Source organism: Piliocolobus tephrosceles, chromosome 11 (genome assembly GCF_002776525.5).
Source record: "Piliocolobus tephrosceles isolate RC106 chromosome 11, ASM277652v3, whole genome shotgun sequence".
NCBI lineage: Eukaryota > Metazoa > Chordata > Mammalia > Primates > Cercopithecidae > Piliocolobus > Piliocolobus tephrosceles.
This window is the reverse complement of record NC_045444.1, coordinates 69,143,410-69,166,775: the sequence shown is the minus strand read 5'-3', so window position 1 is coordinate 69,166,775 and position 23,366 is coordinate 69,143,410. Positions and strand designations below refer to the sequence as shown.

General features: G+C 37.7%; 1 protein-coding gene across 2 annotated transcripts in view; it reads right to left on the bottom strand.

The window, feature by feature from the left end:
* The window catches only part of NUP35 (nucleoporin 35), a 57,137-nt gene extending 34,502 nt beyond the window's left edge, over nt 1-22,635 (bottom strand). For both annotated transcript variants that reach the window (XR_003309441.1, XM_023212385.2), the window contains exons 1-4: nt 22,497-22,635; nt 18,574-18,744; nt 16,450-16,577; nt 13,366-13,423 (exon numbers count right to left, since the gene is read on the bottom strand). Coding sequence is in view for 1 of the 2 variants with exons in the window: in XM_023212385.2 (XP_023068153.1) it covers nt 13,366-13,423; nt 16,450-16,577; nt 18,574-18,744; nt 22,497-22,536 (397 nt within the window). In the remaining variant the exon portion in view is untranslated. The remainder of the gene's footprint in view (nt 1-13,365; nt 13,424-16,449; nt 16,578-18,573; nt 18,745-22,496) is intronic.
* Between the last annotated feature and the right edge of the window lie 731 nt (nt 22,636-23,366).

Below are 23,366 nucleotides of genomic sequence, written 5' to 3'. Positions count from 1 at the left end.
CAGGAGGTGAAAAATCTCTACAAGGAGAACTCCAAAGCACTGACGAAAGAAATCACAGATGACACAAATGGAACAACATTCCATGCTCATAGATTAGAAGAATCAATATCATTAAAATGAACATATTGCCCAAAGGAATTCAACACATTTTCAATCAAATAACCAACATCATTTTTCACAGAATTATAAAAAACTACTCTAAAATTCACAGGGAAGCAAGAAGAGCCCAAATAGCCAAAGCAATCCTAAGCAAAAAGAACAAAGCCAGTAGCATCATATTACCTGACTTCAAACTATGGGGCTACAGTAACCAAAACAGTATGGTACTGGTACAAAAATAGGCACACAGACCAATGAAACAGAATGGAGAATCCAGAAACAAAGTCACACACCTACAAACAATGGATTTTCAACAAAGTTGGCAAAAATAAAGAATGGTAAAGGATGCCTTATTCAATAGATGGTGCAAGGAAAACTAGCTAGCCATATGCAGCCTGCCTCTCACCATATAAAAAAATTAACTCAAGATGAATTAAAGACTTAAATGTAAGACCTCAAAATAAGTTCTAAACGAAAACCTTGAAAACACTCTTCTGGACATTGGCCTAGGCAAAGACTTTATAACTAATATCACAAAAGCAAATACAACAAAAACAAAGATTAACAAGTTGGACCTCATTAAACTAATGACTTTCTGCACACAAAAGAAACTATCAAAAGAATAAACTGACAACCTACAGAATAGGAGAAAATATGTTCAAAGTATGCATCCAACAAAGGAATCTGTAAGGAACTTAAATTAACAAGAAAAAAAAAACACATTAAAAAGTGGGCAAAGGACATGAACAGGCATTTCTCAAAAGAAGACATGCAGGTGACCGAGAAACATGAAAAAATGTTCAATGTCACTAATCAGAGAGACTGCAATTCAAAACCACTATGTGATACCATCTCACACCAATCAAAATGGTTACTATTAAAAAGTCAAAAAAAAATAGGCCAAGCGCAGTGGCTCACACCTGTAATCCTAGCACTTTGGGAGGCCAAGGCATTTGGATCTCCTGAGGTCAAGAGTTCAAGACAAGCCTGGCCAACATGGCGAAACCCCATCTCTACTAAAAACACAAAAACTAGCTGTGCATGGTGGCGGGTGCCTGTAGTCCCAGCTACTTGGGAAACTGAGACAAGAAAATCACTCGAACCCAGGGAGCAGAGGTTGCAGTGAGCCGAGATCGTGCCACTTCACTCCAGCCTGGGTGACAGTGAGAGTCCATCTCAAAAAAAAAATCAAAAAATAAGAATGTAAGAACATTGGTGAGGCTGCAGAGGGAACCCTTACATGCTGTTGGTGGGAGTGTAAATTAGTGCAGCCCCAGCAGAAAGCACTTTGGAGATCTGTAGAACTCAAAATAGCACTACTATTTGAACGTATTGTTGTCTAGTAAGGTATAGAATAGCGTTCTGGATAAAATACATTATTTAATAAGCTTAATAGATGTGAGGTGATCTGAAACATATTTTTCCTAAAGGAAAGTTTACATTAATAGGTTAAATTAGATTAGTTCTAGTTTCTAACTTTGAATTCAAAGGAGTCTAGGAACTCAAATTGTTTAGCAACCCTAAAGAGATAACATTTTTGAAATACTTTTTTTTTTTGAGACAGAGTCTTGCTCTGTTGCCCAGGCTGGAGTGCAGTGGTACAATCACAGCCCACTGCAACCTCCGCCTCCTGGGTTCAAGGGTTTCTCCTGTCTCTGCTTCTGGAGTAGCTGGGATTACAGGTGTGCACCACCACAGCCAGTTAATTTTTGTGTTTTAGTAGAGATGAGGTTTCACCAGGTTGGCCAGGCTGGTCTCAAACTCCTCACGTCAGGTGATCTGCCCGCCTTGGTCTCCCAAAGTGCTGGAATTACAAGCGTGAGCTACCACGCCCAGCAGACTTTTGAAATTCTTAAGTGATTATATTTTTTTCTCTTCAGTTAGAATGATATTATTGCATTGTAGTTTTTACTTGACAACTCTTTTGATCCTGTCCAGGCTGTAGTTTTATTTTGATATCATTTGGAGGCAAGACATGGACATCATTCCTAGAAGTCTTTTAGACTTGACTTTATAAATTAACATTTGTGCTGTAATTGAAGTTATGTATTACTAACAACAGTTAACTTTTTTAAGTTCTTGTCTATTGTCTCATTTTATTTTAGGAGTAACACCTAAGTCTTGTGTTACAGGTTCATTATAAACATAATAACTAAGTAATATTTGTTAAACCTTTTTAAAATTTTCTTTCAGGTAATCTTCAACTATACGGGATAATTTTTTTTTATTTGTACAAATGTACAGGGTAGATGTGCAGGAATACTAAAGTACATCATCCTATAACACATTTAACAATTTATTTCCCTCATCACCACAGAGGCATTTAATAGGTATAGGCTGAGTATCCAAAATCTGTAAATACAAAATCCAAAACGTTCCAAAACCTGTAACTTTTGGAGCACCAGCATAACACTCAAAAGAAATTCCAGATTTTCAACGCTCAACTGATAAGTATAATGCAAATATTCCAAAATCTGAAACTCTTCTGGTCCGAAGCAGTTCTGATAAGGGATACTCAACCTGTTCAATATATTTCTAGAATAAGGCTAATTTAAAATGAAACATCCTACTTTGACAAGAGATATAATATTTTTAAGAATCTGCTTATCAACTAAGTTACCAACTATTGCTTTAGTAAGTAAGCAAAAGCATATATTTATACAAAAGATACTATTAACTAATTTTAGTTACTACAAAGATTCCATTAACAAACCAAAGACAGTAAAAGGCATTTAATCTGAAGCCAATCCAAATTTTCTATGGTCTACATGTATTACCATTAAGATAAAATTTAGTTATGCTACATCATGTAATAACCATCAAGCAAGAAATTAAATGAAGGTTCAAATTATGACAACCATTACAACCTTTAAAAATAAAACAAATCAAAAATAAGTCTCAAACGAATAAGCAATCTAATTTTTGCCCTGTCAACTACTCTGAAAAACATAATTACTTATACATAATCTAAAACTATTTACATAACTTTAGCATAATTGCCCCCCACCTAGTTAATGTTTAATTGCTCCACTGATTTTACTTCCTTTCAATCAGACTTCTGGTGCCCACATGCCATGCTTTATAAGATGAAAATAAAGTGTGCCTATCAAACCACATCAAATTGGAGTGTAATGTGTCTCCCTGAGTAAATCACTATTCAAACATTCTTCCTAAAACTGGATTAAAGCAGAGGGCAAAAGACCTTATTACCCTTTATGACAATGTCTTCAATTAAAGAAAGATTCAATTATTTCAAAATAGACCACTAACCTAAATGAAAACAAAAGAGATAAAAAGACTATCTCTTTTGAGACTAAATTTTAAACAGATATAAGCCAAATGAAACTTGGAAAAAAACAGGTTTCTGACAGTGTTAACTTCTTATCATGAAACAAAGTAGCACAAAACGTACTAAGGGATTCGGTCTCTGCTCAATGAGAGGAGGAAGACTAGAGATTGAACTCAACCATTTGATTGGTAATTCAATCCTGCCCACGTAATGAAACTCCAATAAAAACTGTGGACATAGATGCTTCAGTGAGCTTCCCTGGTTGGTAGTACTCCATGTATATTGCTATACATTGACAATGGGAGGATAACACATCTCCCTTCACATTTGGAACCCTTTCCAACTTCGCCCTATGTCTCTTCCTTTGGCTGGCTCTACTTTGTTTCTTTTTGCTGTAATAAAACTGTAACCATGAGTATGCACTTTCAGTGGGGTTGTGAGTTCTTTCTAGTAAACTACCAAACATTACAAGCAGCCTTGGGAATCTCTTACTTTATAGACAGTTGGTCTAAAGTGATCGTACCAAACTTAACAGCTAGTATCTGAAGTAAGGATAATCTTATAAGGACTATTTAATCAGACTTCACAATATGGCACACACATTGTACCCAAAAAGCATATTGAACAGTGGGTACAATGTCCAATCAAGCATAGTGAACTGAACCCTGTATTCACTTGTAATCCCTTGCAAACACCTAATTACAGACACTCTAAAAAAGTATCAGGTTTTGGGGACAATGATACTGTGGAAAACTCCTGGCTGAACTTAAGGAAAACTAGTGTAAAGTACATAATAAGGGCTTAGAGGCCAGGCCTCTCCTTATCCCAGGCAGCCAGATAACTGTCACTTTCCCAATCCACCCTCAAAAGACCAAAGAGTTTGTCTCTGGAGAAAAGGAACCTAAACAGCTCAAAACTCAATGAGTCTGACAGCAGAAGACAACTGTAAGGAGATTAAGTGAAAATCTGCACACTGAAAAGGAAACTTGCCCTTGCCTACATTCAGAACACCAGTTTAGGCAATAAGGCTATTAAAAGATTCTTCTTTGGGAACACTTAAAGGTGAAGCCCAGTAAGATATACAACAGCTTCTCTCCATCAATTCTACCCTGCTGCCAATACTGAATCCTATACACACAGTTATTCCAAGTAGCTTTTTAGTGCCTCATTTGATAAATATTTGCTCACCAGCAATGTTAGAGGGGTAAAAATATATATATATCAATAACTAGAAGAGACGAGACAGTAAGAGCAGGAATAAGCAAGACTGCTATTAACCTCACTGCTAGGACATTTTACCTATGAAAGAACAGAATGCTGTATTTCTAAGTATATTCAAAGAATAACAACAAAAATATTCCTGGAATTAAAATGACAGAGAAAATAAAAAACTGATTGAGATAGTGGGGCACGGTGGCTCACACCTGTAGTCCCAGGACTTTGGGAGGCTGATGAAGGTGGATCACTTGAGGTCAGGAGTTTGAGACCAGCCTGGCCAACATGGTGAAACCCTGTCTCTACTAAAAATACAAAAAGTCGCCCAGAATGGTGGCACACCATCTGTAGTCCCAACTACTTGGGAGGCTGAGGTAGGAGAATCACTTGAACCTGGGAGGCAGGTTGCAGTGAGCAGAGACTGCACCACTGCACTCCAGCCTGGGCAACTCCATCTCAAATAAAACTCCATCTCAAAACAAAAAAGCCAAAAAATAAAAAAACCACACACACAAAAAAAATTTGAGAAAATCTCTCAGAAATAGCATACAGATATAAATGATAACATAAAAGGGAAGAAATAATTAGAAATCTCTGCAGTAATGCAACACACAGAAATAATTCCAAAAAAGGGAACACAGAAAGCAGAGAGAAAGCAATTGTCAAGCAAATAATACAGGGACGTTTCCCAGAACCGAGGAGTACAAGCTTCTTGATGCCAAGGATCCATCAATTCCCCAGAAAAACAATTTAAAAACCTCTACACCTAGTCACATTTGTGAAACTGAGAATACCAACCATAGAGATACCATAAATTTTGGAAAACAGGTCACACAGAAATACTCGGGAATCATCATCACAAATGGCTTCCACAGAACACTGGAAGGCAGAAGACAATGGAATGATGCCTCCAAAATTCCAACCTACCCGCCTACACTATCAATCAAGTGTGAAGACTGAAAATAAAGCATTTCTGACATGAGGTCTTAGATTTTTACTTCCTAAGCAAGCTTTTTTAGAAAGCTACTCAAATATGTTCTTCACCAAAACCAGGATATAAAGAGGAAAGTATGCTTTCTAGGAAAAAGAACTCGACGCTAGAAACTTGCAAGTCCTAGGATGATAGTCATACACCATGCCAAAACAAGAAATCAAGACAGAGGCTAGGAGAGAGAAATTCTCAGTTTAAAACAAAGAAAAATGTGCTTGAAAAATGAGTGTGCTACAATAGGTGTATACCATAGCAACAGAATGTTTGCTTAAAATAAAGGGAACAAATGGCACATAGAAAAAAAATACAATTACTAGCTATTGGAGAATTAAGAGTTTTACAGAAAGAATAATCATATTAATTGGTTCAGCACTGAGCAGTATTTACATAGTCACAATACAAACACTGACAAAGGAATAAAGTTAGATATAACTATATTCAGATAATATGAGGGAAAAATATAGTATCTTCAATTACTTTAAGAGAAATACAGCAAAATTAAAAGCTGAAAATTAAGAATTAGCAATTTGATGATACGTGGCTGGCTAAATAATAACCCTCCAAGATAACAAAATCCTAATCCCTGAAATCTGCAAATGCTATCTATGTGGTAAAAGGGATCTTGCAGATGTGATTACAGATCCTGAAATGGGGAGATTATCCAGGTGGGCCCTATGTATAACCACAAGTATCCTTACAAGAGGGAAGTACAAGGAGATTTTACTTCGGAGAAGGTTATGTGATTATGGAAGCAGGGATTGGAATGATATGTTTTGAAGATGGAGGGAAAAGGCATAAACAAGAATCCAACTAGATGCTAAAAAAAAAACAAGGAAGCTGATTGTCCATAGAATCTCCAGAGGCAATCCTATCAACACCTTGACTTTAGCCCAGTGAAACTGATTTTGGATTTCTGACTTCCAAAACTCTAAGAGAATGAATGTAAAGTGTTTTAAGTCACCACATTTGTGGTAATTTGTTATAACGGCAAGAGTAAACTAATCTAGCATCTCATTTGAACATGAAAGTAAATTCCAAAAAGAATAGCTCTAAGATCTGGAGTGGCTAGTTCAAAATAAGGTTAAAGATTATTGCATTTTTTTATAAGTATTTAAGTTCTATTTAATTTTCTTTTTTTTTTTTTTTTTTCTTTTTTTCTGAGATAGGGTTTTGCTCGTTGCCCAGGCTGGAGTTCAGTGGTGCAATCTTGGCTCACTGCCACTTCCACCTCCCCAGTTCAAGCGATTCTCCTGCCTCAGCCTCCTGAGTGGCTGGGATTACAGGCGTCCACCACCATGCCTGGCTAATTTTTTGTAGTTTTAGTAGAGATGGGGTTTCACCATGTTGGCCAAGCTGATCTTCAACTCCTGACCTCAGGTGATCCACCGGCCTTGGCCTCCCAAAGTGCTGGGATTACAGTAAGCTCTATTTAATTTTCTAGAACTATCTGAATTTATTATTTTGACTAAAACATAAATATTGCCACCACCGTAACTAGAGACCACTCAATGGTAGCATAATTTGACATGAGAGTAAATAAAATTTTGGTGACTATCAAAAATAAGATTATCCTAGATTATCCAAAAAGACCCAATATAACCAACAAGGTCTTTAAAAGGGGAAGAGGAAAGGAAAACAATGATGTAGAAACACTGCTGGCTCTGAAGATGGTAGGGGGACACAAGTCAAAGAATGTGGGCGGCCTCCAGAAGTTGGAAAAGAAAAAAAAATTATCCTCTAGAGCCTCCAGAAAGAAATGCAGTCCTGCTAACATCTAGATTTTAGTCCACTGAGGCCTACTTCAGACTTCTGATCTCCCCAACTGTAACACAATACATTCGTGTTGTTTTAAGCCATTAATCTGTGATAATATGGTTCAGCAGCAATAAGAAGCTACACAGTCTAGAATAAGGATAGTGTTTATTCAGTATTATTAAAGAAAAATGCCTTGCCAAGTTGGATGCAAATACTCCAATCCTCTTATTTGGTAGTAGGTACTGGTGTTGGAACGTCATTGTCTCGAAACAATATTTACATATATTAGTTACCTGTGGCTGCTGTAACAAATTACCACAAACTGGATAGATTAAAACAGAAATTTATTCTCTCACAAGTTCTGGAGGCCTGAAGTCCAAAATTATATTGTTGGCAAGGTGGCATGCCTGCTGGAGACTCTAAGGAAAGATCCACTGCTTGCTTCCTCCATCTTCTGGTGACTTACGACATGCTTTGGAAACAACACTCTAATCTCTGTCCCCTTATGAACATCACCTTCTCTCTCCTCTATATGTTTCTCTTCCTCTTCTGTTTCAAATTTCTTTCCACCTCGTACCTACAAGGACCCTTGTGATTGGGTTTAGGAGCCATCCAGGCAATCCAGGATTCCCTCCTCTTTCCTCCCTAACTCTTTAGACTCTCCTTCAGAATCTCCCCTCTGAAAATCCTTAATGCAATCATATATAAGTTAACAGTCACAGGTTCCAGTGATTAGGATGTGGACATAATATGTATAGAGGCCACCATTCAACTCTCTACAGCTTAAATCCATCAATATATTCAGTCAACAAACATGTACAAAGGGCTGGGTATGGCATGGTGGCACATGCCTAAAATTCCAGTACTATGGGAGGTCAAGGTGGGAGGACTGCTTGAGCCTGGGAGTTAAAGGCTGCAGGGACCTATGATTGCACCACTGCACTCCAGCCTGGGTAACAGCGAGATCTTTTCTCAAAAAAAATAGTAAATAAAGAAATGCAAAAACATAACGTTAAGTAATGTTTTACATTTTAGCAGCTCTATTAGTTGACTGAAAAGCATACATTTTAATTTTCTTAACTGTTGTCAAGTGGAAAAGCACAGGATTAATGTTAGCCCTTTGTACCCAGCTCTGAGATGGGTAAACATTGAAGACACAGGAAGTCTCTGTCCTGAAAGAGTTCATAATCAAGTAATAAAGACAGAAGAGAGCCAAGCAGAGAGAACTTTAAAAGGAGCACATGTAAGGAGTACCTAACCCAAACCAAAAAACGAAGAGTCACTTTTGGCCCCCACTTCCAGGAACACTATCAAAACTCTGAGGTCCTTGCATCAACAAAAGCAGCCATAAAATGCTACTATCACTTAATATCACACTTAACCTGTTAATAACATGCTAACACAAATAACGATTCTAGTTAATTAACTAGTGACCTACCATTTTGGAAGAGAGCTAATATATAAGTGAAAGGACTTCTCAAGAAAAAAATTAATAAAAAATATAAAGGAAGAAGAAAAGCAGAAGAACACTTCAATAGCAGCAGAAAAAAATATTGAGGGATGAGGATGGAGCAAGCAGAGCCAACACATTCAATGTTCTTTACCAGGGGCAGTAATATACCATGACTAAGAGTTTCTTATATTCTTTAATCCAGATTTCCTATTTTGACTTATGACCAATGTTTTCCTGCACCAGAAATAATATTCTAAAAAAGATCTTAACATCAGTTACAGAATGTTTAAAAGAAAAAATAAAAACACATCAACCTCCTTATAGGATGCAAAAAAACCCTAAGCATAAAATGGCAGTCATGCCATTATATCCCATGACATCTCTTTATAAAAGTTGCCAATCTCAGAAGGCTAAGATTTACTAATCATCCAAAAAAACTTCACTTAACACTAAATTCAGGAGCTAAAAAAAAAAAAAGAAAAAAAGAAAAAAAAGCTCTAAATGAAAAACTCTAGATTTTCCCCTCAATTTTCTTATCAATTCCCTTTTCCTATTTCTTGCCTATCATTGGCCATGGATGATAGGTCTCCACACCTTGTCATCTTTTCAAACATATTCTTGTTAACTTATGTCCTATTAAGACTTTCTATATGCAAATTCCTTAAACTCAAAGTAGAAGCAGCAGTGGCTCCCAGTGGCCAATTCAGGATAGCTGTTTTTCCTATCACAGCTCTTGTATTTTCATACATAGTTTCCACAATTACAAAACCTCACAGAAGTCACTATATTAGAAAAAAAATAAGTTAACAAAAAGATATTAACATTAATCCTGTGCTTTTCCACTTGACAACAGTTAAGAAAATTAAAATGTATGATTTTCAGTCAACTAAGAGAGCCGCTAAAATGTAAAACATTACTTAACATTATGTGTCTTTGTGTGTTTTTTTTTTTTTTTTTTTTTTTTTGAGGTCTCGCTGTCACCCAGGCTGGAGTGCAGTGGTGCAATCATAGCTGCCTGCAGCCTCAAACTCCCAGGCTCAAACAGTCTTCCCACCTTGACCTCCCACAGTACTGGAATTATAGGCATGTGCCATCATGCCACACCCAGCCCTATTTTTGGATTTTCAACGTCCCTGGAATCACTTACTGACTCCATTATTTTATTTATTTGAAACAAGGTCTCACTCTTGTCACCCAGGTTGGAATGCAGTGGTGTGATCACTGCTCACTACAGCCTCGACTTCCCAGGCTCAAGTGCTCTTCTTAACCCCAGCCTCCGAGGTAGCTGGGACTACAGGTGTGTGCCACCATGCCAGGCTTATTTTTTAATTTTTTTGTACAGACAGGCATCTCACTATGTCGCCCGGGCTGGTCTCAAAACTCCTGGACTCAAGTGATCTGCCTGCCTCAGGATTACAGACGTGAGCGCCAGTGGTACCTGGCATGATTCAAATAACTGAATAGTCACTATTTCTGTGTGTAACAAAGCATCACCATCCACCTATTTGTTACAGTTTGATCAGCTTAAGGCTGTTCAGAACTAATTTTCCTAGATATTCAACCTCAGTTATGTAGCTGAAAAGATTAGGGTGACATTCTGGATGTTTGATATCTGAAGATGGAAGATGGAGAGCCATGAGCCAAGCAAGGAGTGAGGGCAGATTCTAGATGTTAAGAACCTTAAGGTAACAGTCAGCAAGGAGAGGAACCTCATTCATTCCTATAACCGCACGGAACTAAATTCTGCCAACAACCTGAAGGAGCCTGGAAACAGATTCACACCCAAGGCCTCCAAAGAGAAACACAGCCCTGTTGACACCTGAGCTCTAAGCAACGGCCCAGATATCTGATCTCTAGAAACTAGAAGATAATACATGTGTTGTTTTAAACCACTAAGTTTCTAGTAATTTCTTATGGCAACTACAGCAAAGTAGTACAGATTGTTGGGACAAGTCAGGTGCTGCTGTTAACACACAGCTAAAAATGTGGAAATGGCTTTAGAAATCAGGCAGTCGGTAGAGGCTGGAAGAATTCTGAGCATCATGATAGAAAATGACTAAGTTTCCTTGAACAACACTAGAAATGTAGACTTTAAATACACGGCCAATGAGTGCTCACAGACTGCCTGAAGAAATTCAGACTCACAGGATTCAAAGGATCCAATTTGTATTAGGTGTTCCTTTTGTTATCTATTCTGACAACATCTGCCTTAACCAGAGTGTTTAATACATTTTACATAATTGTTAATTTGGTTAGTTTTGCTTTTTTTTTTTTTAATTTTATTTACTTTTTTTTAGAGATAGGGTCTTGCTCTGTCACCCAGACTGGAGTGCAGTGACAAAATCAGCTCACTGCAACCTCGAATTCCTGGGTTCAAGCCATCCTCCTGCCTCAACCTTCTGAATAGCTGGAACTACAGGTACATGCCTGATTTCTTAGTTTAAAATCTACTGTCTTGCTATTGTTTCTAATGTTCCATCTTTCTGTTACTGTATTCTTTTCCTTCTTGCCTGCCTTCTTTTTCTATCACTATCATCTCTCACCTAGATTGCTACAAGTAGCCTCTTAACTTGTCTCCTTGCTTCTAGGCTAATTTTTACTCTCAAACTAGTTGTATCCAGCAACAGTTTCATCCTTATTGTCTTCCACCTTTTCTGGGTAAAGACCAATTGTGACAATCACCTACAAGGCCCTGTAATACATCTGCCCCCATTACCTCTCCTCTCTGACCTCATTTTCTACTATTCTCCCCCTCACTTACTCCATTTCAGTCACACTGTCCCCTTATTCTTCCTTGAAGACCCCAGACACACTCCCACCTCAGGACCTTTGCGTTTGCTGCTACCTCCATCTAGAATACTATTCCCTACTTCCCTCACTTACAGACTTTTGAGTAAAGTTTGTCCCCTAACTATCAGTGGTAGGTGAAATAATCTGGGTAGGTCCCCAAATGATGTCCATGATCGAATCCCTGGAACCTGCAAATGTTACATTACACGGCAAAGGGGAATTAAGGTTGCAGGTGAAATTACGGCTACTAATCAACTGCCCTTAAAATACAAAGATTATCCTAGATTACCTAGAAGGGCCCAATATATTCACAGGGGTCTTTAAGAGAGGGCAATGTGACTACAGAAGAAAGGTCAGAGAGTTACAAAGTTGCTGACTGTGAAGAGGGAGGAAGGGAACCACAAGCAAGAAACATAAGCAGCCTCCAGAAATGGAAAAGGCAAGAAAATAGATTATTGCTGGCCAGATGCAGTGGTTCAAGCCTGTAATCCCAGCACTTTGGGAGGCCGAGGCAGGTGGATCCCAAGGTCAGGAGTTCGAGACCAGCCTAGCCAATATGGTGAAACCCCGTCTCTACTAAAAATACACACACACACACACACACACAATTAGCGGGAACAGTGGTGGGTGCCTGTAATCTCAGCTACTCGGGAAGCTGAGGCAGGAGAATCGCTTGAACCCAGGAGGCAGAGGTTGCAGTGAGCTGAGATCGTGCCACTGCACTCTAACCTGGGTGACAGAGCAAGACTCCATCTCAAAAAAAAAAAAAAAGAAAAACAGATTATTGTCTAGAACCTCCATAAATGAACACTGCACTACCAATGTGTAGATTTTAGCCCACCAAGACCCATTTCAAACTTCTGACCTCCAGAAATGAAAGATAATAAATTTGTATTGTTTAAGCCACTTTTATGTTTGTGGTAGTTTGTTATGGCAGCAATAGAAAACTAATACATTACCCTATTTAAAACTCTAAGTCCCCACCCCTTTCCCCACTTTGCTGCTTAATTTTTTTCCTCCACAAAATGCAATACCTTCTAACAAACTTTATAATTTACTTGTTTTGTTTATAAATGTAAATTCTGCAAATAAATGTAAGTTCCATAAAGGCAGGGAGTATCTATTTTGTCTACTATTTCCCAGAGTACAGTTAGGTGCTCAAATATTTGCTGAATAAACATTTGATGGGATTATACACATATGACTACATATGAAGAACTGTGCTAAGGATAATGATGATTAAAAAGCCATTAATCTTAAAGAAAAACTAGGTATGTAATCAGTGGTTGCTTCTATTCAACAGCATTTAGATTTATAACTATGCATTAACATCTCTCAAAACACCTTTATTATTCAGTGTCTTAACTATTCCTTTTTATCCCAATTGCAATGGCTTTTTTATTGACAAATTTTAATAACTAAGGAGACACTTCAAACATCTATTAAGTATACAATTTCTTAAAAAGACATTCTGAATATTCACCCCATCATGCCTTTGGGGTGATCTGATTCAGAAAAGAATCAATACACAAAGTATTTCCTTCCTGAAAGAAGTTATAGAGATTTCAGAAAAATCTCCAGGTTTGAAATATAAAACAAAAAATTTTGGCAATTACCAACAAACATACTATCTTCATTCGACGAATACAGAAGTCTTTGGTGTTAGAGTTGTTTACTCCATGATTACACTACTGCACTCTAGCATGGGTAGCAGAGCCAGACCCTGTCTTTAAAAAAAAAAAAAAAGAAAGAAAGAAAGAAAAAATCACTTACCTGTTCCAGGAGTAGATGTAACTCCAACAAGAGGACTCTGCATTACTGAAATGTTTGGCTACGCAAAAACAGAATAAAGTGTTATGGTAAAAATGCAAAACACAATTACAGTAAGCATTAAAAGCCTTCATTCAACAGAAAACTGAATTTTTATCAGGTGCTGGAGATGCCTCTAATTAGCTCAAAGTACAAAGGCATTCTTTTTTTCCGTAAGTTAAACAGTATTAACCTAAAATATACTAGACCCCTTAGTATTTGTTAAAATAAGAAAAGTCATGTTAAAAAAAAAAAAAAAAAGACGTTATCTTCTATAAAAGGTGACATGGTAACTATTTGTTTTTAGTTTCTAATGTACAATATTTGAAATAACAGAGATAATAGTAATTTTTAAAATGATCAAGTTCATAGAGAAAATCAGAAGGGTGACAGAATATGATTTTCAACAGATACTTAGAAACCATGAAATACTATAGATTCAAATCAGTCTAAACAATAACACACAGCATATCCCTACCACTACCAGTAGAACGTTCCAAAACTGGTAAATTACCCATTTTAGTCCCTTTAAATATAATTAAGGACTAAAACAGTTAAAAATCCTTCTAAAACAAAGACGATATTCAATCAATAAACGAGAACAGACTCTACCTAGAACTCAATAAAGATTTTTAAAAACAGATCCTAATTAAACTAAGGAAATCTCAAATAGCTTCATCTAGCAACCAGAAGTAAATGCTGAGAGAATGTTGGGAGAGATATAAAATGTATTATTCAATTATTAATGCCAATTCTTTCATGATTAGAAAAAGGTTGAGCAAATTCCAGGGGGCATAACTAATTTGGGCTCTAATCTAGCAATGATACTCTTACCAACTTTCAAATCAAAAACATTCTCTATAAATTATGACCCGTGAGTCTTTCAAGCATTTTGAATACAGCAATATCTGCAAGCCTTTGCCTATATCATCAGAGAAGTAATGAAAACTTGCACAAATTTAGAAGCCAGTGGTTCTTGTAACAAACAATTTTTAAATTTTTATTATTTTATTTATTTTTGAGACAGGTTCTCACTCTGTCACGCAGGTTGAGTGCAGTAACACAATCACAGCCCATTGTAGCCTGAGCTTCCCAGGCTCAAGTAATCATCCCACCTCAGCTTTCTGAGTAGCTGGGACTACAGGTACACACCACCACACCCGGCCAATTTTTTTTTTTTTTTTTTTTTTTTGTATTTTTAGTAGACACAGAGTTTCGCCATGTAGCCCAGGCTGATCTCAAACTCATGGGCTCAAGCGATCTGCCCAAAGCCCAGCACAGTGGCTCACACTTGTAATCCCAGCACTTTGGGAGGCCAAGGAAGGTGGATTACTTGAGCTCAGGAGTTCAAGACCAGCCTGGGCAACAGGACAAATCCCATCTCTACAAAAGTACAAAAATTAGCCAGGCATGGTGGTGCACGTGTGTAGTCCCTGCTACTAAGGAGCAGAGGTGGAAGGATCACTCGAGCCCAGGAGGTCAAGGCTACAGTGGGGCATGAGCATTCCACTGCACTCTAGTATGGGTGATAGAGCAAGACCCTGTCTCAAAAAAAAAATAATAAAAATGATAAAAATACATAAAAATCAAGCAATCCGCCCACCTCAGCCTCCCAAAGTGCTGGGATTACAGGCATGCACCAACACACCCAGCCTTCATACCAAACTAAACGTAAGCTTTACTTACCAACCTTTAGAAAACCATCCCAGACCAGAATATCTGTCCATTAGGAACAATAAATGCCATACAGGTAATTTTACCATTTCTAGTAGGTACATTTAAAAAGTACAAACAGGTGAACTTTAGTAATAGTTTATTTAGCCGAACACATCCAAAACATTCTCATTTCAATATGTAATCAATATAAAAAAACAAGATACCTTACATTCTTTCTAAGTCTTCAAACTCTGGTGTGTATTTTATACTTAAAGTATATCTCAATTGAGACTAGTTATATCTCTAGTATCAATAGCCACATTTAGCTAGTGGCTCCTGTTGGACAGGAAGGCAGGTCTAGAAGTACTGGGAAAAAACAGTAATCTGTTTACCACAGTGAATGAATTTTGCTTTACTTGACAAGTAAGCCTAGTATGCCAGATATATCAAGCCTATAAACAGCACAAATCTACTGAAAAATGCTTTCTAATATTCTTGAACTCTTAACTTCACTAAATACGATTTAGGGAAAGGCATAAAACATATATCTAAAGCAAACAGCAGACATATCTTTATACAAAGAACTTATCAACTTAACTGATAAACTTTGTTTATGATTGTCCTACTAAGCACAATAATAATAGGAAACAACACTTGTGTCTATGAAGCTACTAAATTTTCCACTTAAAAGAAAAGTTGGCCAGGCACAGTGGCTCACACTTAAAATTTAGCGCTTTGAGAGGTCAAGGTGCAAGGATCACTTGAAGCCAGCAAGACCTCATCTCTACAAAAAATAATACAATTAGCCAGGCATAGCAGCACATGCCTATATCCCAATAGGACAGTTGAGGCAGGAGGACTGTTTGAACCCAGGAGTTCAAGGCTGCAGAGTTATGACTGTGTCACTGCACTCTAGCCTGGGCAACAGAGCAGGACCCTGTTGGGACTTTAAAAAACAGAACAAAATAAAGAGAAGTCCATACTACCCTCAGCTGACAAGTGCCCTAGATCTAGATGAAACTCTGAATTTTCATTTATTCTTTCACATAATTTTTAAATATTAAACTTCTTAAACAATCAGAATGATTTAAACCATAATCACATTCTACATGTATATTAAGTAGGTTGGAGGTATGAGCAGGTGGATAAGGCATACCTATAAAAACCTGAGAATTACCTATGAGAGAAAATCTAGAGTTCTACACTGTTAAGTACAGTTCATCATCAACAATTTAAGTAGATTGTATGATAAATGTGTTTAATGCTTATTCTGTGCAACGCAGTTACATTAAAATAGACCTCAGGGAAACATTTCAAAGTACTGACTCTCACTGAATCGTCACATAAAACCATGATGTTGTTCACTGTGGATCAAAATGGTATTTATATTACCTGTCTTCTTGAAGTTAAAGGTGTTGATCCAAGTCCTGGGCTAGAAATGTCATCATATATACTTCTAACTGGTGGAGCGCCACTTTTATCTTTATGAGCTGGTAAAACTGGTTGCGGTGGTGACCCACCTACAGTGTACAAAAAAAAAAAAAAAAAATGGTGAGAAAAGAAAGGATTCTTCTTTTTTTTGGTAAGATTTTTAAAAATTTATATTTTTGAAATATTGTCTTAAAATCTTGTCTCCTAGTTCTTTTCAAACTTTAATAAGCTGAAGAGTCACCTAGGGACCTTGTTAAAATTCAGACTCTGATTCAGAAGGTGTAGGGTGAAGCCTGAGATTATACCGTTCTAACAAGCTCCCAGGTGATGCCAATGCTGCTGATCCACAGACTGCACTTTGAACAAAAGGATTCAGAGTAAGTAGTTAATGAAAATCTTAGTTTTCAGAAAACACATGTAACTTTTGCTCTCTCTATAAAATGCTTAACATTTAAATACAACACTTGATCCCATTTCTCACTTGAAAGTAGGTACTAAACAGCTCCAGTCTGTAGATTCCTGAATAAATATAATTCACTAATGTAGAGTTTGACTATCTAGATTAAGTAGATCCCATTCATGTTTCTCACAGTAGAAATATATTTAAGTACATAATAAAGACATAATAAAAGGAACAACTTCTGTGACATAAAGATGTCTTTTTCGATCAGAGAACATGAAATGCCAAATAGTGATGCAGCCCAGGCCATTGGTAAGACTAATGTCTGAGCCTGGACAGTACAGCTTGAGCTATTTAGAGCAGTCTATGGAATAAGACTAACCTGAGGTTTATAGTGCTCTCTCACTAGCAAGTGAGCTTCAGCAAATTATTTGTTGCATTTAGCCTCAGTTTCCTCTTTTTAAAAATGGGGATACCGTTACCTACCCTTTAAGATTGACAAAATAAGGATTAGCATACTGCCAGGCTCATAAGCAATCAATATATGTTGGCTACCATAATAAAACACATTGGAAATTTAATGTTTAATGTTAAATGAATTATTTCAAATATAATTTATAATTCTCCATGATAATCCTAAATAATAATAAACCATTTTAAAGCAAAAATACTTTAAAGGGCAATTAAGGTAAAAAGAGTTTTCATTTGAACAACTACTAAAGGATATTAGCTCACAATTAGAATTCAACCACTTCCGTAGCTAATTCTCACTTCTCAGTCAAAACTTTGAAGTCATTTTTTAAAATATTTCTTTGCTAAAGGAGTTCTGCAATAAATACAGGCTGCATTTACAATACTTTGCCCTGACAATCACAAATTCTGTGTATAAAACCTCCCCCTAGTTTGCAAAGTCAGTCCTTTCCTCAAACACGCTATATGTGACAATCTCAATTCACTAAGACTAAAGGCAGAATTCATATCTACATCTTCAAGTTACATTTCTTTCGACCAATCATTTCCTATTCTTGTATCTTAAGATGAATCACTTTAAATTAATTCAGTTGAAGCTAAATGATGGTATTTCATCAACTCTATGAGGCACTCTCCCCTCACCATACTCTGACATCTCCAAAACAGAAATTTTACAAAAAATGGCATGTTAGCATTATGTCATATTTAGGGTTATTTTTGCTAGTGGTACTTAAAAGCCAATTCAATGGCATCTTAGAATGAATAAAACACAGAATACATTTTAGTGGCTCTAGAAATTATAGCTTATACTGCTTACATCTCTATTCCAAGAGCCTTAAAATAAAAGCTTTGCTTCATAATAGACACATTGCTTAATTTTGTTTTAATTAATGAATGTACTGACGAGGGTGAATGCTGCACCATTACACTTTTTAAAATTCTAGCATAAGTTTGTCCCACCCGTGGCTTGAACACCACATGAAGCTCAGGATGGCCTTGAATGTGGCCCAACACAAATTGCTAAACTTTCTTAAAACATTGTAAGACTTTTTTTTTGCAATTTTTTTTTTTTAGCTCATCAGCTATTGTTAGAGTTACTGTATTTTATGTGTGGCCCAAGTCAATTCTTTTTCCCATGTGGTCCAGGGAAGCCAAAAGATTGGACATCCCTGTATGTAGCATGTCTATAACATTATTTTAAGCAATTCACCTACCTGCAAGTAAAGGTGATCTCATTTCCATTACTCCTACCGAAGGGCCACTAATTGATCGAGGTTGTGGAGTCACCGGAGCTGGCAAATCCCCCATTAAAAATCCAGGTAAGAACTGGGCATTAACTCCTGGCTTTGGAGATGTGGGTGAACCCAGCATCATTGGTTCAGATCCTACATGAATCAAAAAATAAATTAAAGACTTTTCTGTTACAGTATCTGACAAATACATGCAAGAATCTAGCATAATTTTGAAAGTTTAATCAAAACTTTTAGATATAATAGAACTATAGTTGAATTTGTTATTTTAAAAGCCAACAAAAATTATTTCTAGAAAAATGTAAAGTTATCTTGTATTCACTCTTTTTTTGAGTCAGAGTCTCGCTCTGTCACCAGGCTGGAGTGCAGTGGCGCGATCTCAGTTCACTGCAACCTCCACCTCCTAGACTCAAGTGATCCTCCCTCCTCAGCCTTTCAGCAGCTGAGTTTACAGGCCTGCACTACCACGCCCAGCTAATTTTTGTATTTTTTTGTAGAAATGGGGTTTCACCATGCTGCCCAGGCTGGTCTGGAACTCCTGAGCTCAGGTGATCCACCAGCCTTGGCCTCCCAAAGTGCTGAGATTAAAGGCGTGAAGCCACCATGCCTGGCAGCACAATAACAATCTGTGACAGCTATTTTTGTTTACATTATTTCAGGAATTTAAAAATCACACTAATAACTTCTTTCCATTTCCAAATCAGTTTGGACTATGTAACAACCGAAAACAAGGACAGGCTGCACTACTTATATGAAGTCTTAGCATATCAAACACAATGGGTTTAGCTTGCTAAATTGTTTCTTTTTCTTTCTCATAAAAAGTGCATCATTATTGTGATAAAACTGTAACCATGCATATATTAGAGCACTTACAAAATAAGAGTGATAACTAGCACCCTAACTCAGAAACATGTTGAAAAGAATTGAAAACTTATTTTTGTATCTTTTTTCTTAATTATTAGTTTAAGTCAAGAATAATCACAGCTGGGCATGGTGACTCAAGCCTGAAATCCTAGCACTTTCGGAGGCCAAGGCAGGAGGATCACTTGAGCTCAGGAGTTCAAGACCAGCCTGGGCAACACAGTGAGAGCTCATCCTATTAAAAAAAAAAAAAAAAATTAAAGAATCATCTCTAAATATCCCCCTAATATAAAGCCAACTTAGAGAACTGAAACCTCTCACAATTGTTGATACAAAATTAATCCTCACAATCTATAGATATTATTTCCCTTATGAAGATGAGTGAGCTATATAATTCTATTTTCAGAGCAAAATAGCAGAATAAGGAAAATGACGGGCTATGGAGCCAAAGATATGCGTTCAAGGTCTTTCAGCAAAAGGGAAACAGAGCTTTTGTTAGAATTATAGCAAGTACAGCTTGACCCGGTACCTGATATACAGTTAAGTGCTCAGTAAATATGAATTATTATTTTCTACAAGTATTTCATAATAGCAAAAACTGAGTAAAGTATAAATGTAGAATTTGCAATCTCTGCTTGTGAAAATAATTTTCAACTAGCTGACAAGCCTGAGTGTGACTCATGGCACCCAGAAGGGTCAAATGTTTGCTATGTTATTTGTATGTTTTTTATTAACTATTACTTCTAGACAGCCTTAAAAATCTGTTTCTTGGTATCTAAAAGCTGCCAACTCTTTATTCTTCCTCTTATTTCCCATTATACTAGGCCTAGATATTAACTATACAAGTGTATAAAAGACAAAAAAAATTCAATAAATGGATAAAGCAGATGCTAAAACAAGGTGTGAAAAACTCTAATTACATTGTAATTATTTTTAAAAGTGCCAGTTACTATGTTACATGGCACTACAGAAATATTTCCTAAGAACATCCACTAAAATCAAACCAAAAGTCTAAACAAAGGCATATTCCTAACAGATATTTAGAATACCATATTAAATGCAAAGTTTTTGGTAACATCCACTACATTCACTCCCCTCCCTAAAAGAAAAAAAAAAAAAATTATAGCAAAATAAAGTAAGAATCGGCCAAAGAAAAGCTGTGATATATCTGGACACACACAGACACAGTAGAAGCCTCAAGCCTGTAATCCCAGGATTTTGGGAGGCCGACGGGGGCGGATCGCTTAAGCTCAGTTCCAGACCAGTCTGGACAAAACGGCGAAACCTTGCCTCCACCAAAAATACAAAAAGTAGCTGGGAGTGGCGGCACACGCCACTAGGAGGCTGAGGTGGGAGGACTGTTTGAGCCCGGAGGCGCAGGCAGAGGTTGCAGTGGGCTGAGATTGCACAACTGCACTCCAGTCCAGCCCGGGTGACAGGGCGAGACCCTGTGTCAAAAAAGAGGAAGGGAGGGAGGGGGGAGGGACAGCGGGAAGAAGGAAGGAAAAGAAAAAAGAAAGCACCAGACAGCAAGGAGGGCACAATGGGCTCTTAATCAGGACTGTCACTAACTACCCTTCAGACTAAATTTCACTTAAAGCAAACTTCAGGAAAAAATGCTGCATGTCCTCAATTCCATTTCATATTCTGTGCTCCTAAAATATTCGTACTCAGCTAGTACAGTTTGTTGAAGTCAACCCTTAGTTTTACTACACCAGTGGGCACCTGGAATATCTGCAAAATGTGAACTTGCACATTAATACTGGCTAAAGTCAGATTTCTGGCAAGGCAATATACAGAGGGATTGGTTTACTCACATTTGTAACCCCAATAAATATACACTCCAAAATGTTTTTGTTCAATAGAAAAATTTGGAACTGGAAATGAAGAGTTTTCTGATCTCTAAAATATATTAAAAATAAATGCCAAGACGACGTTTGTACATAAATTTTAATGCAGAGTATCTGCATTATTGACATTACGCATTTAGTTTTTTTTATGACCTACTAAAGCAGTTCAAGTTATTCTATTCTCAAAAGGAACTTAATTTACACCAAACATGGCAAGCATTACATACCCTTCAAATCTAAAAACTCTTTCTACACTATATATATATATATTATATATCACTTGCTCTCTTTTCCAAGCTCAGAAAGTTATAACCTAACTTTCAGGTAAGTTTCTATGACAGTAAGACGGTTTATTTTCCGTTCTAAAATTTTTGACGGTTCTCACAAGTTGCAAAACTCAGCAGGAAAAAAAAAAGGAATCTGTGTGCTGTTAAATAGGTAGATTTTTTTCAAAGACGACATATTTCAACGAGGCTCCGCAATAAATAATGGGAGTGAATCTTTAAAAAATTCAGATCGTGACTTAGAGAAAAATACCTCCTACAATACTTAAGAGTCACTTTCCCCAAATAAAGGCGGGAAATATTGTGCGAACTCCTAGCTTGCTATTAAGGCCAATATCTCAATGATTACCAACCACCTGGTTGATTAAACGTTGCACGATTCAAGCTTCCATTAATAACAAGATTCCTTTTGCAAAGCCCGGGAAAGAGGAGTCGTCAAAACAGGAACTAGAAACACAGGTTATCAAGAAGCAGTGGACTGCACCCACACACTTCAGGGCACCGCCCACCCACGTGTACCGCGGTCAGTTCCTCCCAGGTAGGCTTCCGGGGAACCCAGCAACTAGCATCGCGTCTCGGGTATTAGAAGGAGGTTAAGGTATGGGCCACTCTGGCGTAGCCGGCGTGTGGGGGCACAAACACAGCTCAGTCACCACCCGACGGCCTTTCCTTCACCCTCCCAGGCCCACAGCTTCCCGGCGCCACTTCTGTAGCAGTATGGAGGCGATGCGTCGAGTAGGGAACCAACTAGGAACTTGGGGGCACCCAAGGGCTCCCTCTCCGCGACTGAAACCAGCAGACGAGAGCCTGACGACTGCCCTTCAGTCTTGCCCGCCTCCAGGCCCAAAGCAGGGATGGCAGTGCCAGCAAGGAAAAGCAGTATTTCACTCACCTAACGCGGGCCCCTGAGGTTCCACGGCAAAGGCTGCCATTGCGTCGGCAACTACACTTAAAATCAGGACCTTACCAATTTTCAAAAATGGCGGAAACGCTCCCTACGGATAAGGGCGTGCCACCTCTTGGGGTTGCGTAACTTCCGGACCTGCGCTGTGCTTAAGTTGTGGGCGCCGGAGCCATTTTGGAATAGGGCAAAGTCTTTGCGCTAAGAATTTCCGAAAAAAGGGTTTTTCCACCGGAAAGGTGGCGAACCAGCGTGTGGTTCTGGGAATGCTTTTCGTCCCTCTGTGAGCTTCCTGATTTGTTGGTACTTGAGTTACATAGAAGCACAGATTATTTTACTCAAGGTTTCATAATTAGCGTGAGTTGACCCAGTGCTCTATCACCGGTCAGCTTCTCCGAGTAACACCTGGGAAAGTCAGCTTGATGAAAACAATTGGTGCCTCTTTCCGATGTCAATTTCTGGACTTAGTGCATGACGCTTTTTTCTCAAAGCATGTTTCCTACTATCTGTATGCCATTTCTTTTAAATTTTGTGTTATGTAGACAATTTTACATTAAAGCATAACTCATACGATGTTTTGTTACATATTAATACATACAAAAATATAGCTAACGAACGCATAAGTACATATGTAGATAATGGAGGATAATTATACGCACCCACGAACCCTCCACACCGCGGAATCTTTCGTGCTCCTGCCTGTGCCATCCCTGCCATCCATCTCCCCTCACTTTGCTGCTTTTCTTTAGGGCATAGTCATACGTAGATCACATACACATATTCCGCATATGTGTGTGTAAAAATATGTTGTTTAGTTTTGCTCAATTACTAACTTTATAAAATAATGTGCTACATATGTAT